Source organism: Dermacentor andersoni, chromosome 1 (assembly GCF_023375885.2).
Source record: "Dermacentor andersoni chromosome 1, qqDerAnde1_hic_scaffold, whole genome shotgun sequence".
NCBI classification, from domain to species: domain Eukaryota; kingdom Metazoa; phylum Arthropoda; class Arachnida; order Ixodida; family Ixodidae; genus Dermacentor; species Dermacentor andersoni.
The window spans coordinates 52,712,782-52,727,038 of NC_092814.1; the positions used below are offsets into that span (position 1 = coordinate 52,712,782).

The 14,257-nt window shown below is 46.9% G+C and overlaps 1 protein-coding gene across 4 annotated transcripts in view; it reads left to right on the forward strand.

The window, feature by feature from the left end:
* Positions 1–7,873: 7,873 nt before the first annotated feature.
* Positions 7,874–14,257, forward strand: part of LOC126545222 (uncharacterized) — a 70,683-nt gene continuing 64,299 nt past the window's right edge. The window contains exons 1-2 of one of the 4 annotated variants that reach the window (XM_050192985.3): positions 7,893–8,399; positions 8,507–8,628. In XM_050192985.3, coding sequence (XP_050048942.1) covers positions 8,568–8,628 — 61 coding nt within the window. In that variant the 5' untranslated portion in view covers positions 7,893–8,399; positions 8,507–8,567. Of the gene's footprint in view, positions 8,629–14,257 lie in introns of all 4 variants that reach the window. The other 3 variants (XM_055061482.2, XM_055061483.2, XM_050192984.3) reach the window with 3 other exon arrangements.

The window sequence follows — 14,257 nt, forward strand, 5'->3', positions numbered from 1 at the left end:
CTGGAATTTAGAGGCGCCGGCTGGGGTCAGGCGTGACCACCTGGCTACGAGGACGCGCTCAACTCGGGTTCTGGGAATCCAAAGTTCGTAGGTGTGTGTGTGAGCCCTCCTCCTCCAAAAAGGCGGGTCAACTTCGATGACTGGTCGAACGGTTCTCTCACCTAGTAATCTAGGGAGCACGGAGTGTTTATAAGCGGCTGTTTGTCGGCTGCTATAGGGGTGCTCGTCATCGTGCTCGAGAAGGTGCTCGTCTGTGTGCTCTGTGATCGTGCTCGTCATCGTGCTCTGTGCTGCGTGTTTGGAGCTTCGTGCTCGTATGCTTCGTCTTGCGTGCGCCATTTGGGAGTCACGCTAGACTGTCGAATGTATCTTGTTCTAATGTAAATATCTGTAAATAAACCCTGTTCGCCTAGTCCTGTCCCCCCAAATTCCTCCTACGACCTACAACCCCTACAACTGGTAGCAGCGGCGAGATCGTCCGACAACTCTGACAACGTGTAGCCAGTGGGTTGCACATCGGGCACGTAGAGTTACAATACGGGCACGTGGCCCGAACCCCATTAAATTTCTGTGTTAGCATGCTGTCTGCACGCCCAGCCCTGCCCAACCCCCGTCCGGAGTTTCTGTATATCAGAAACTGTGATTGGCCACGATCGCTGCCTTTCTGGCCAATCACAGATCGTTAGTACGTCACATGACAGAAAAAAAAAAGAAAAAGAAGGACACATTTGGAAAGAGTAAAAATGCCAAAGGAATTCTTGCACTAGGTACATGCGTGTACAACCACGTACAATCTATCCGTGCGCGTCATTGTCTGGCCCCATGGCCCGGAGTAAGTTTCTTTTCCCGTGGTGTTGAGGGACGAGGGCCCTGTGATGTAGCTCGGCGGGGGTGAAGTAGCAGACAGGAAACGTTGAACAAGTATGGCGAACTGTATTTTACAGGCGAACTAGTTACTGTTGCGGCTCGAGGTGGCGTTAGGGCAAGGAATCCACCAAGCCCATCGACGAATACGTCGGGTAGTAGGAACGAAGGAAAAAGGGTTTATTTGTCATTAGTTACACTGGATCCAGTTATGGAAGCCCACTCCATGCAGGAGCATGTTAAACATCCGAGTTCACATCTGGACACGTCGGCCCCCACTGCAAGAAAGGTCTCCGCTTTTACTACCGTCGTCTTCCCTACGCGACTCGACTAGGGAATCTGATGACTGTATATCGCGGCCAATCGCAATCGTCGAATCGGTTGCAATACCCCGCCCATGATATCGCGTCGTTCCACTGCACTCCCACCTCCGATTGTATGGAATATGTTACAGGATAGCAACTTGGGGATCCAAGGTCGGCGCCGTTCTTCGGTAGCATCTGACATTGGCCCTTTTCATCATTAGTTCAAGCTGTCAGGTAGCGGTAGCGGGCTTTCTGTGGACGCGTCAGCAGTTGGCGTCAACACTGCGTTGACTGCTGGGTAGGCGCTGATGGGTGGGTGGAGTTGCCTCGTGGCAAACGTCTAATTAATGCCTGTGGCCGTGCTGAGACGTTACAGACACCTCCGCCGCCAAGAGATTTGGCCTGAGGGTGACCAGCTGTCAGGTTGCCCGAAGCGTCGATGTTCGGTCGCGACCTCGGGGATTGCTTTAGAAGTGACGCCTGACATCACACTGCAGCTCGAGTTTCTTCTCCCTGGGAATACACACGCGCACACACGCGCGCGCACACACACACACACACACACACACACACACACACACACACACACACACACACACACACACACACACACACACACACACACACACACACACACACACACACACACACACACACACACACTCACACTCACACTCACACTCACACACGCACGCACACGCACACACACACACACATGGTAAACAAGATACCCTGAGTTCGTTGCTTAAAATACCCAGCTCTGACCGTCTTATTTTCCTGACATTTGCTTCAGCCATGCAAGAGGTTAATGGTCGCTTTCGACCGTGAATTTCGTGCCTTGAATATAGCATCCTAGCATTTGAATAGCCCAAGCTATACACAAACACTCTTTTTCCGAGGTGCTAAACGCCTCTTTTCATTAGTTCAGGCTTTCAGGTAGTGGTAGAGGGCTTTTTAAGGACCCGTCAGCAGTCAGGGTCAACACTGCGTTGACTGCTGGGTAGGCGCTGATGGATGGGTAGGGTTCCTCGCGGCAAACGTCTAAGTAATGTCGTGTTTAGACGTAACATTACACGTACACAGAGTGCGAATAGCTTTAGCAGGCCCTCACTCTTCTACACATAACTGGGTGTTAGAGCTCGGGATCGACGCTGCTAGAACGTACGTAGTACAGAGCGTCACCATTCTACCAGCGTGGTTATAAAGCACTCACAGACCGTCTGACTGTATACAGTCCAGACGGTCTGTGAGTGCTCCATACTGCAGTTATGAAGGCAATGAAAAGAAAAAAGCTGTACAGCCCGGCACGGACTGTGCTCTCTCTCTGCTAGCACTGCTACTGACCTTTCCCTTTCTCTACTTGCGGATCTCGCATTCCGGCGTACGCCTGTCCATGCCAACGTGCACTGACCTCCGTTTCACCCCTATAGTCGCCAGTAGGGGCCGATGCCATCCGACACTACGGCGCTGCTAGAGTGAACTAGAAAGCGCTGCTATGTGCGAGGGGAATCTGTTTCGCGGTTCCTTCTTTTTCCCTTATGACAAGGGAAGAAAGGATTCAGTGCCCGGCGAGAAATTTTGTACTTGGTCGACCTGTGGAGGGAGCGAGAGCCGGATCATTCACTTGAGTTCGCCCTTCCTTTCTGAGGAAGCACTATATTGGTCACTATCAGTCATTCTCTGCCTTACAATGTCGCATGCTTTAATGACGCATGCTCGGCCTTACAGGGAATTCCAGAGGGTGCCGTCTGTAGGCATCTGCCCCCACTCTCCCGCTTCCGGACCACCGTTTTTAAATCTAAGAAATTTAGGCAGAAACCATCATTGACGATTATCGATGCCATTAGAAGCATTCATGAAAGATGTGATTTAGATGACGATTTAGATGTGTGGGCAAAATGTTTATTTCTGATGTGCTGGCTAGCGCTTCAGAAATAAAAATAAAAATTGTTCGACCCACTTGGCGAAGTGACCAGGAGACGTCAGATGACGTCAACAGCTGACGTTTCTTGTAGACGTGGTTTCCGTCTCTTCTCAAGCGCTCAGTTTCAGTTTCCCAGTGAAAAAGTGAGAGAGGCATTTGAAATGAGAATATCTCGTCAGTAGCTACTAATTTTACGTTGTCAATAGTTGCGCAACTCCGCTAATTAATTATATTGATGAGAAGGCATCCAATGACCCACTGAGCGAAAAAAAAAGTAAAGCCGGTTTCAGCAGCAGCGATATGGCACCTGAATTCCCATTGGCTGCGACGCCACGTCACGAGCGCGCCTTGACGGGGCAGAGCGAGCGAATCGGAACATTTGCTGTAGGGCCCCAGGTGTTGCGTCAGGGGAGAGGGCATCGCCTTGACGCCGCTTCACCAGCACGCCTCGCCGGATAACATATACAAAACTCGATAACATATACCCTGCAGCAAAACACGAGAACATTACTCGTAGCGCAAAACTCGAAGCACTGCTCAGCAGCGTTCAAGGCTAATTTCGCATTCACAACTCATAAACCTACTTTACCTACACATAACCTACACATAAACCTGTTTTTATTCATACGGAGTGTCCTCGGATTTTTTATTTACATTGTTTAACTAATCAGCGAGAAAATTATAACTTTAACCTCTTTCCAAATGTCCACTGCTCACGATAGTCCGGTTTTTAAGAAATCGCTTTGTTTAGTGCTCTCTTACTGGTAATTTTTGACAGCCTTCGCAGAAACACCCGTTATACATGTATAAGTAGGCATGCAGCACCAGAGCACGGAATGTGCCCTTCATTGTGCACCGACTCGTGCTGATGATCGCCAAGGTGACTAAACAAATGTAACGTGACATCCAGCTGGTGTTTCGACAAGGCGTTGCAAAACATCGAATAAAGTATTTTTTTTCTCCTTACCCGTAATCAGTACGCGCCTGTCATATGCAGGCGTCGCCCCTCTTTCCTTTATGCACGCACTCTCCCTCTCGCGAGGGTAGACGCGCGAGTGTGACACAGGTTAGAGTTACTGTATATGCTACCACAGGTAGCATATACGTAACTCTAACACAGGTCTGTACATGCCACATCTCGGCGAACGCATCTGAGGGTGAGGGGAGGCAGGGGAAGTTGTGTGTCCACTTTAAAAAAAACTCGGTGCTCTTCCACTTTGTGAAGAAGAATGACCAGCGAAGCTGTGTATAGGGGAGGCAGGGGAAGTTGTGTGTCCACTTTAAAAAAAACTCGGTGCTCTTCCACTCTGTGAAGAAGGATGACCAGCGAAGCTGTGTATGTGGGCCCCTTAATGGCGAACTGCACCTCCGCTGCGGGTCGGCCCGGCATTGCACTATCTTCAGGGTCGGTCCTCGTATGGAGAGTGCTTAACGCCTGCTTCACCTCCGCCGCAGGTCGGCCCGGCATTTCACTATCTCCGGGATTGGCCCACGTATGGGGAGTTTATTGCTTACCACAACGACATTTCCTTGGACGGTAGAGGTATACAGCTTCGCTGTAAAATGCCTTGACAATGGCCCCTGAACAAAGGTGCGCGGGGCTGCAAACGCCCCGCAAATGTCTGGAATCTCGTGATTGGCTCAATTGCCTATTCATGCATACACAAAGTGCACTAGTAGCCGCTATTGTAAATACTGTAGCTATTGAGAATAGTCCCTGTTCTTTTCGCCGGCTCTCTCTATTTTCTTCTGTTCTGCTCCCTTTATATTGTGCGCTCCTGGCTGGCCGATGTTTCGGTGTCGTGCATTCGGACATTCAGAGCACTCCTGAATTCGCGCCGAATTGCGCGTGCGGAGGCTGGTTTCTTTGTTATTGCCGCCCTGAAATTAGCTTTGTCATCTATATTTCCAACGCTGAGCCTTAACCGATTAGCTAACGATGCGTAATACAAAAAATGCGTTCAAATGGAAAGGTACAGCATTTTAAAAGCTAGTACAGCAGATCAATAACGTTGTCTTCTCCCTTCTACAAATTACTGAGGCGCAGTGAACGTTGGTAAATGCGTGAAAATCACAATTAATTCAGTCTTCAAGGCATGTCCATTTACTAGGAATCGTGAGGCTAGCAACAATTTCGCGATATCCATCCGCAAACGTGCAAAGGAATGCGTTGGCCTTTCAGTAATGATCCCCCCCCCCCCCCTTTACGAAAGAAAGTAAATAATAAAAACCCCAATTCGCACGTACACTCAGCGGGACTATGCAGGGTGGTCATTCTTAAATTTTATGGAATTTTTAAAAATCGCTTTAGCCAGATAGCATAATTCCTGTCCTTGAGCTGGATTATTCGAAGAGGCGGGCACGAGAAATCGAAACATGTATTCAACTAATTAACAAAAATCCACTAATTCTGAAATAATTACGGCACATATTGCAATTTACGAGTTGTAGCCGGTGAGCTTGCAGGACGTACCCGCTGAAGAACAAGAATTATGTTATCTGCAACATGCTATTTTTTAAAAATTCCATAAAGCTTGGAATTGATCACCCTGGATAACTGAACACATTTACATATTGTAACGGAGTTTGAGGTTTCAGTGCTTATTAATATCTGGAAAGTGTTGCTAGCCTCAGGTTTACTACTTTGTTGGACTTGCCACGAGCACTGACCGACTTGAAGTAATAAAGATACAATGAACAAATCTTAGGCATTTAATTAATCAGTGAATATTTAACGTGCACTGCCGTTAATAATGCGGTGGGAAAAAAAGGTGGGGGGCAGGGGACCGCTATTTCCAACTGCATTGTATTTTAATATTTCGGCCCTTGAAGCCCGTGTAGTGAATATTTAACATGTTGCGCGAAAACAGCCAACGCGGTATTTTTTTTTAATCAAGCAGTCGATTGCTATTTAATGATTGTGTGCGTCTCCTATAAGATGGCGAATAATTATCGCGCCTAATTTCTAATTATTAAATGCAATAATCGCCTTTCAAAGATGAAAAATAGCTAATGGATTCATAAAGACGAAACGGTCGTGGTAAATAAGTACTGAGCTTCCTGCGCTATTTAGTAATTTTTTACAATACCTAAGTTAATTATGTGTATGGACAGAACGTAATTAACTACTGTTTATGGAGTGAACGGGGTGAGGGGGGGGGGGGGGGGGCATGTGACAATCGATTAGAGCATGATGATGATGAAGCTACATTTACTGGGCCCGAAATAAATCGGTGGTGCACGCAGGCACCAGACGGGTGGTTCCCTAGTTACGGGACCCATATGTTCCCAGCAGCTCCTGGCCCCTGTCCGTCAGTGCGAGCTGAATGTCTCCCATCGCTCAAGGGGTTGGAGATTGGGGGTGTTGCTGGGAAGGGGAGGAGGGCGGTTCTTGAGTTCTGTGCACTCTGCCAAGACGTGCGGCAAGGTGCCCTTTTCTCTTCTGCGAAAAGGACAGAGCATATCGTATTCCGCAGGGTACATGCGATTCATCAGTACGGTCGAGCGCAAGCGCAAGTCGAGCGCAAGCGATCCCGCCTGCGCTCGACGCAGGATCGTCTGTTGTTGCCTGGTGAGTTTGGGGTGCGGTTCTGGCAGTCTGCACCTTTCCTCTTAGTACATCTGGGTAATGTCCCGAAAGCTGGTAACCGGGTGCGGTAGCTCTTCCGGCTCGTGCTCGGCCCGAATTGATATTTCTCGGGCATGGTAGTCGGCGATGGTGTTGCCTGCTACCTGCGAGTGAGCCGGGACCCACACGAGCTCTATGGCTCTTCCCGGAGGCTTGGGCTTGGATAGAATGGCTCGGGCCGCGGAGGAGATTACCCCCCCCCCCCCCCCCCCCCTGCGGAAGCTTCTGTAGGCTGTCTTTAAGTCGGGGACTACGGTGTCCACGCTCGGCTGTGCGAGTGTGAGGGCCCCGGCTGCTTCTTCGGCAACTGCGGGGTCTGTTGTCTTCAGGGACGCGCTGACGATCAGCCTGTCTTTTGACGTAACCACCACCGCTGCACGGTCACTGTGTTTTCGGAGCGAGGCGTCCGCGTAGAGGACCCTGGGGTTCTCTTCCAGCTTCCAGACTATGGCTTTGGCTCGCGCGGTACGCCTCTCGTTCATGTCTCGTCGTCCTTGCCCGACGTCATGTTCCGGGGAAGGGGTTTGGTCTGAATGGTCGTCTTCCAGTCTTCCGGAAGGGCCGTCTTGATGGGTACTGGCTCGATCTGCCATCCTATCTTGCGTGTGACGGCTCGTCCGTGTTTCGTGTGACTGAGCCGGATTCTCTTGATTTGAGAGCTAGGTGGGTTTCGATGAGCTCCTCCACCGTGTTGTGGGCGCCCATGTCTAGCACGAAGCATCGTGTTTAGGGTGTCCCGATTCGCCTTCGTCAGCTGGAGATACGGGGCGCAGTAGGTAACGGAGTAGGTACGGGCGGAGTAGATTAGAGCAGGAAACGCGATGATCGACAGAGGTGCACCTAGATCGCCCACCACAGAAATTCGAGCCCTTCTGCCGGGCGAGAAATTTCGTAATTCTGCGCCTTCTGTGTACACGCTTACAGATATGCTGCCGGCTGCTAATTTTGTTTTATCAGAGCTTTGCTCGACGAATATATGTCGTCCTCTCTGACGTGGGTTGCACTGACGAGCGTAGTTATAGTGCGCGTCGTCTGCTACGCGTGTTGCACACGTGACATTCCACTTCAGCCCCCTGGCGGGATTTCAGCCCACTGCTTCATCACGCAGCACCATGGCAGCACCGTGTGTTCTTCAGCTACTTCAGCGCGCACCATCTGTAAAAGCTAAATAAGAACACTTAAACTGTACATAGATAACTTTCTGGTTCTAGGTTACCTTGTACACCGCTGTACATTTTCGGCATCCTGCGAAGATGTTCGTTCGAAACTGATGTTTATTTTGTGGGCTTGGAAGCCATAGAGTTAATATAAAGCCTTCTACTTTGCGTCCTATGTATAATTTGAGCAATAAAAATGCGACTGCGCTACAAAGGTTCGACTTTTCAAAACTGCAGCTGTTCACTCTTGTTTCTTTTAAAAATTTTTTAACGGTTTTCTTCTTTTTTTTTGCACAAGATTGTCAGTTCAATGCCATTGGCGAGTCCTGCGACTCACGTGACTGCTGTTCGGGTAGCGGCATGGGTAGCGGGCCATGAGCTTTTGTGCTCGGCGCGTTCGGCTTTAGTTAGGTGCCGACTGCCACGCTTTTTTAGGCGGTACGACTGAAAGGAAAAATTGTGGCGTTCTCCACGCGTTTGGCTTGCGATTTTGTTTGTTTCCCATCGCCGATTACCATTCTGTGAAGTTTTGCCTCTGTTATTTGTGTGTTACCGTTGTGTGCAATGATGTTTGCTTCAGTAGCCGTTCTAAATGACTAATGAATCGATTCCTGATGTTTTTGTGTAGGGGCAACTTAGTGTGGCGGACACTATAATTGTTTGAAAGTGTGGCCGTCCTTTCTCCAACAATGTCGAAAGTGACAGTGACAAAGGAAGAAGCCTTACATCTCTTGGAACTTGACGGCACAAGTGAGTATCAACCATATTATTACTGCGTTCGAGGCGCTTTATTTGCAAGTGTACAGGCCTTTCTTTTTTTTGTGTGTGCTCGGAACGTATGGTGACAATGTGACATGTATACTTTAATCTTGCATTCATAAGCGTCGTAAACATGATTATTAGGCTGGAGCCCCTGCCTGTGTTCAACTGTCGGGTTGTGGCCAAGTTGTGGTGTGCTTCCGTGCGCATTTGGCGGGTCGCTGTGTGGAGTGTTAGCGCGTGCAGTGTGCTGCGACCTGCAAATGTATTCTGACAAGTTGAAGAAAACAGAACGTACATATGAATGTAAATGAAGATCTTGTGGTCATCTGCGACCCCGGATGAGAACCGGTGCATTCGGCATGGTATAACTGACCTCTTGAACACTGGTAACTCGGGGAAGCAGGTGCAGCATGCTGTAACCTGCGTTGTCACCCGTGTGTGAGCCCCCGCTACTGGTCTTGCGTTTAATTTTTCTATACAACGAACGAGTAAGAAAAATGTCAACCTCCGTTGGGGCTAGGCAGACAAATACGAAGTCAAGCTCGTTCGGCTGGCAGAGGACTCGCTTACGTAATGATGAGGCCATAGATGAAAGTCGCTTTTCATTCCTGCAGATACCGCGAGACGCGACCTTCTTGCTATGCTTGAGCGCTTGCGAGTTAGTGGTTAATTAAATCTGGTTTTTAAGTTGTCTGGATAAGTATTCCAGTGACCACCGCGTGTCAAATATCTCTACTGACGCAGCCTTTCAAACATTATTGCACTTCAGCTTATCATGCTCGGGGGCTCCTATCTAAATACATGGGAACGGAGAAATCGTTTTTGTTGACAACTGCTACATCGAATTTGATGAGTTTTGTTGCCTTTGAAAGAATAAACTATTGTCTAGAGACTGTAGAAAACGGGTCTTATTTAGGCCGTCAATTTCTCCATAATTTTTTTTGAAAGTGCGAAATTGCAAGAATATAAGTAAAAAAACTCTAACTCAGCAATAAAAAACGGCATCACAATTCTGTAAACTGCACGTAAAAATACATCGAACAGCGGACGAAATTGACATACTACACACCGCTCTCAAATATACTACTAATTTGTGAGTCGGACTTTTGCAAAACCTTCGTAAACATTGTAAAAATTTTACATAAGCAGTAAATTAGTACGCTAAATTGGACCGCTTGAGATGCCCTAACCGATGTAGTTTACAGTATTGCGATATCTGTTTTTGTGAGGTACGGATGGGAAAACTTCGGGTTCAAGTATTTTTGAAACATCAGTTTTCGGTAATTTCTGTAAAAAAAAATTACAGGCCCGCAATAAGGAATCTGCTACCTACAGACACTAGAATTTAACTTTATCTCTCAAATGCAACACATTCCATTAAAATCGGTTGAGCAGTTGTCTCGTAAAACCATTTCTGCTTTTTTCATGTATTTGAATAGGCGACATCAGAGTTATCCCCGAGCTAAAGCTTCTTCTTGACTTGCTGGTACTACAAGAAAAACCTGAACTGATATTTTCATATTTGTGGACAGTGGCCTGTAGATGCATAAAATATTGTAACAAGGCTCTCGTTTGTTAATCCTCAAACCATTTTGTTTCGTATCCTCAACACAGCCCTAGTTTGCACATTTTCACGTTCCACCTACCGTCTAGGTCCAGCATACTGGTGGTTTTTTGGGCAGTCTGTTTAAATAAAGTGTTCTTTTTGAACCAATTTATAAGCATTGCTTCTGAAATGTGTTGCCTATATTTGAACCATGCATGTGCGATCTATTGTGTAGTTCGCATAGAGCTATCCATTGCAGGTTCTTGTGCAATGGAGTGTACTGCGCATGTTAAGAATTGGCTAAACAGTGCAAAATGAATGTTGAAAAAGGAGACAAATATTACAATTTACTGCAGTGCTGATGGGCTACATTTATTTTAAAGGAAGTAAACCAGCTGCTTTTTGTTTTACATTCAGTGTGCAAACAAGTCATTGCATTCAAGTTGGCGCAGTATGTACCAACACATATCTAAATACAGTGAAGAAACAAAAGATTTGATGAAAGCACTTTCCATTTCATGAACGCCAGATTTTCATTTAATTCTCCTAGTTTTCATCACTCTTGAGCTGCAATCAGAAAAATTCCACGAGGTAGACCATTTATCGCAAGAGCTATGTTGTTGTAAGCAATAGTTGAAGGTAGCAGAAGGTGAGGTACTTCTGCAGAATCATTATTTGAATAGATTATAAGTGTTCCTCTTCATATTGGGGCATGATGTTGATGTTTATGTGGCTTCACCCTTTAGAATGGGCAGGTGCTAGTGCTGTGTCCTAGCCGGGACAACACTAATTAAAGCAACAAAATAACAGTGTGACTAAATAAAAGAATCAAACAGTAAAAAAAAATAGCGAGTTTAAATATATGGGATATACGAAATTATAACGTAAGAAAGACTGAAGGAGCAGTAAAAAATGGAAGCAGCCTGAAATCAGTGAGAAAGAAACTTGGCATAGGACAAACCAAGATGATGCACTAAAAGATAAGCAGTGTAATATCATCAGCAATCTCGAAGGTTTAGTAACAGCAACGGAAGAATTCTATAGTGACTTGTACAGTATCCAGAGGAGTCAGGATACCTCCATTCAAAGCAGTAATGAACAGGATACAGAAACTCCTACTATAACTAGTGATGAGGTCAGAAGGGCCTTGCAAGACATGAAACGAGGAAGAGCGGCAGGAGAAGATGGAATAACAGTCGATTTAATGAAATATGGAGGAGACATGATGCTTGACAGCTGCCGGCTCTCTATACGAAGTGTCTATTAACAGCAAAGGTCCCAGAAAAGAAGACCAGCCAATGTCGCTCTAAATCGCCTTGACAGCGATGCGTCCATGGCAACTCATAGCTGTCTTTCCAACTTTGTGCTGACTGCGTTCCATTCATCTTCGCATCTTGGCCGACAGGCATACAGCAGCATTGGCAAAGGTGAAACCAAGCGTGTGTACCACTTTCCAGAGTTTTGCACCATCACGGGCAGCTGCAACCCCAGATACATAGTCTGCGCAGCAAATTGCATGCTCTCTGAGCAGCCCACTTCACATGGTCCTCGCATTCCTCCACAACATTTTCTGCAGTACTAAGCATTACACCAAGGTAATGGTATTCCGTTAACCATGATAGGGTGGCACCGTTGAGAAGAACCATGGGTGTTTCACCTTGAGAGCCAGAGAACTGTAGCACCGCAGATTTCCTGGCATTGGAACTCCAGGCTCAACCGAGAGATGTGGACGGCAGCCTAAGTGACCAACCGCTGTACATGCTTTACTCTCTCTACAAGCAGCATGATGTCGTTCACAAACAGCAGGCCCGGCAAAGTCCAGGAGTTTGGTTGACTGTACACCATGTACTGGAACTCGAAGCCAAGACCACTTTGGAGCAGCGTGCCCTCCATCCTCAATGCATATACCTACCATGTAAAGTAAGAGAGGGCACCTTTGCTTCAGACCTCTGCATACAGCCACCGGTCTCGTGATGACACCGTTAAAGCAGGAAACAACAATATTTGCTGCATACGTGCGACGAAGAAGGTTGGTCCATGTATTTGGCAGGCCAAATTCGACCATGCGGTGCAGTATCTGGTTGTGCGGGATGCTGTTGTATGCTTTCGAAACATCCAGGAAGTGTCCCACTAAGTTCCACGACATTTCCTGCACCACGTTCACTGTCTGGCTAAGCATGAACACATTGTCCTCCAGTCGGTGATTGTGCCGGAACCTGTTCTGCATTTCTGTTAGAATACCGTTATTTTTGGCCTATGCGCACATCCAACTTTTGACTACCTGTGGGAAGAGGCAGTGTAACACGCCGGTGACCATGAGCGGCCTGTAGTCCTTTAGGAATCCCGCATTTCCACCCCTCTTGCATAGGAAACTAATGTGTCTGCATTGACTGTCTGGCGGAATGGGTTCACCACGCAGGGTGCCAGTAAATATGACGGCGAGGCACTGTCAGGCTATATTGCCCAGACATTTCACCACTCCTGCCGAGATATTGTCCAATCCCAGGGCTGTATGGGCCCCAAAGCGAACAAGGGCTCAGTCAAGCGTGAACGGCATTATCTCTTACTCGCACTGCTCTACACTATCTTCGGTGCCCGTGCATAGGTAGGCGGGAGGAGCTTCTGGTGACTGTGCAGGCGGGGAAGCTAACAGTTGCTCCACATGGTTTGCAAGGTGTCCCTCGAGTTCCGAGATGGGGTGGCCAGTGTCCTCATCCCCAAGTTCTTGGTGAGCATCTTTCCAATCGAGAGTTCACATAGAGGAGGCTAGTACCACCTAGGGGCATATCCTGAAGTGTAATTCTAGCTGTGTGGAATTTTTCCCGGGCAAAGGGAGGGCAGCTGGCGAGATTTTCTGCAGTGTATGGTCAGCACAATGGACAGGGTTGGTGGCATATGCTACATAACTGCTGCTTCCTATAAGGCATTTTGTCAACAATTGGCAAAAAATATTTCCCCAACCTTGGGAAGCAACTGCTTCTATAAGTGGCAAAAATGTTGCATCATCTTATGGAACTTCAAACCATGGGGACTGCCGCATAGTTCTATACACGTCAGACTTTTGTTAATCATGGTATGTCTCAATTTATTTATGGAGAATTTGTCTACATATTCTTCTACTTGTTCACATTACAAGTAGTTCCGTATTTTTCGACTGATTGCTTTTCTTTTATTAAGAAAAACAAGCTATAGGCAATATATTGTTGAACTAGCATTTCTTGAAATTTAATAGAGAACCCTGAGAAATTCGTGATTTTCTGCATTAAGGAAAAATGTAAAACTTGGACACAAAAAGGCAAGCAAGCTATTATAAACATCGACAATATGGAACTGCCAGTTTTATAAAAAGTCAGTACATTTTCATTTGATATGTGCAACATAGAAAACTAGATGTTACTAGAGTCCAACTTCAATATAATGAAGTCCTACTTGCAGCCGAAAACTTAGATAAATCGCGAGTTTCGTTTAATCGATATTTGTATGTTTCAGCAGTGCAAATAAAGATAACACTCCTGGTGGATGGTACTTTGTGGACAACGTAATTATTGGGAAAATATTGAATTCATGAATGCTGGAATATTTATTTGACCTTAAAGAGTAATTCCATCCAATTCAGGTAAAAGCGAAGAACTCGGTCAGCTTAACCTGCTGCTTGCTTTTCATGAGCATCGGGGTTATAAGGCCTCCTCGTGTGAGTGCATGCCCACGTGTGTGGGGAGATCCAGCGCATCTATTATTTGTTTCGGTGTAGCTGTGCTGCTTGCCACCTGGAGATCATCCAAGTTGTCATCCTCCATGTCTGTGACGCTCTGGATTATTGTGTCATCGTCGAGCCCTTCAGTTGTCACAGCACAAGCATCGCCGAAGATACAGTGCTCCAGCGTCACGTCATTGGGAGCACCTCCCAGATTGTAGAGCAGCTGCCAAGAGTCAACAATATCTGTAGTTTAACTATTTATCTGCCTTTCAAGGAGGCTCCTGGTATGTGCATACAATGTACGAGGACTTTGCTAAATTGGGGTTGTGTTAAATCGCGAAAAAAAAGTAGATGGTTTTCTATGGGACAGTGAT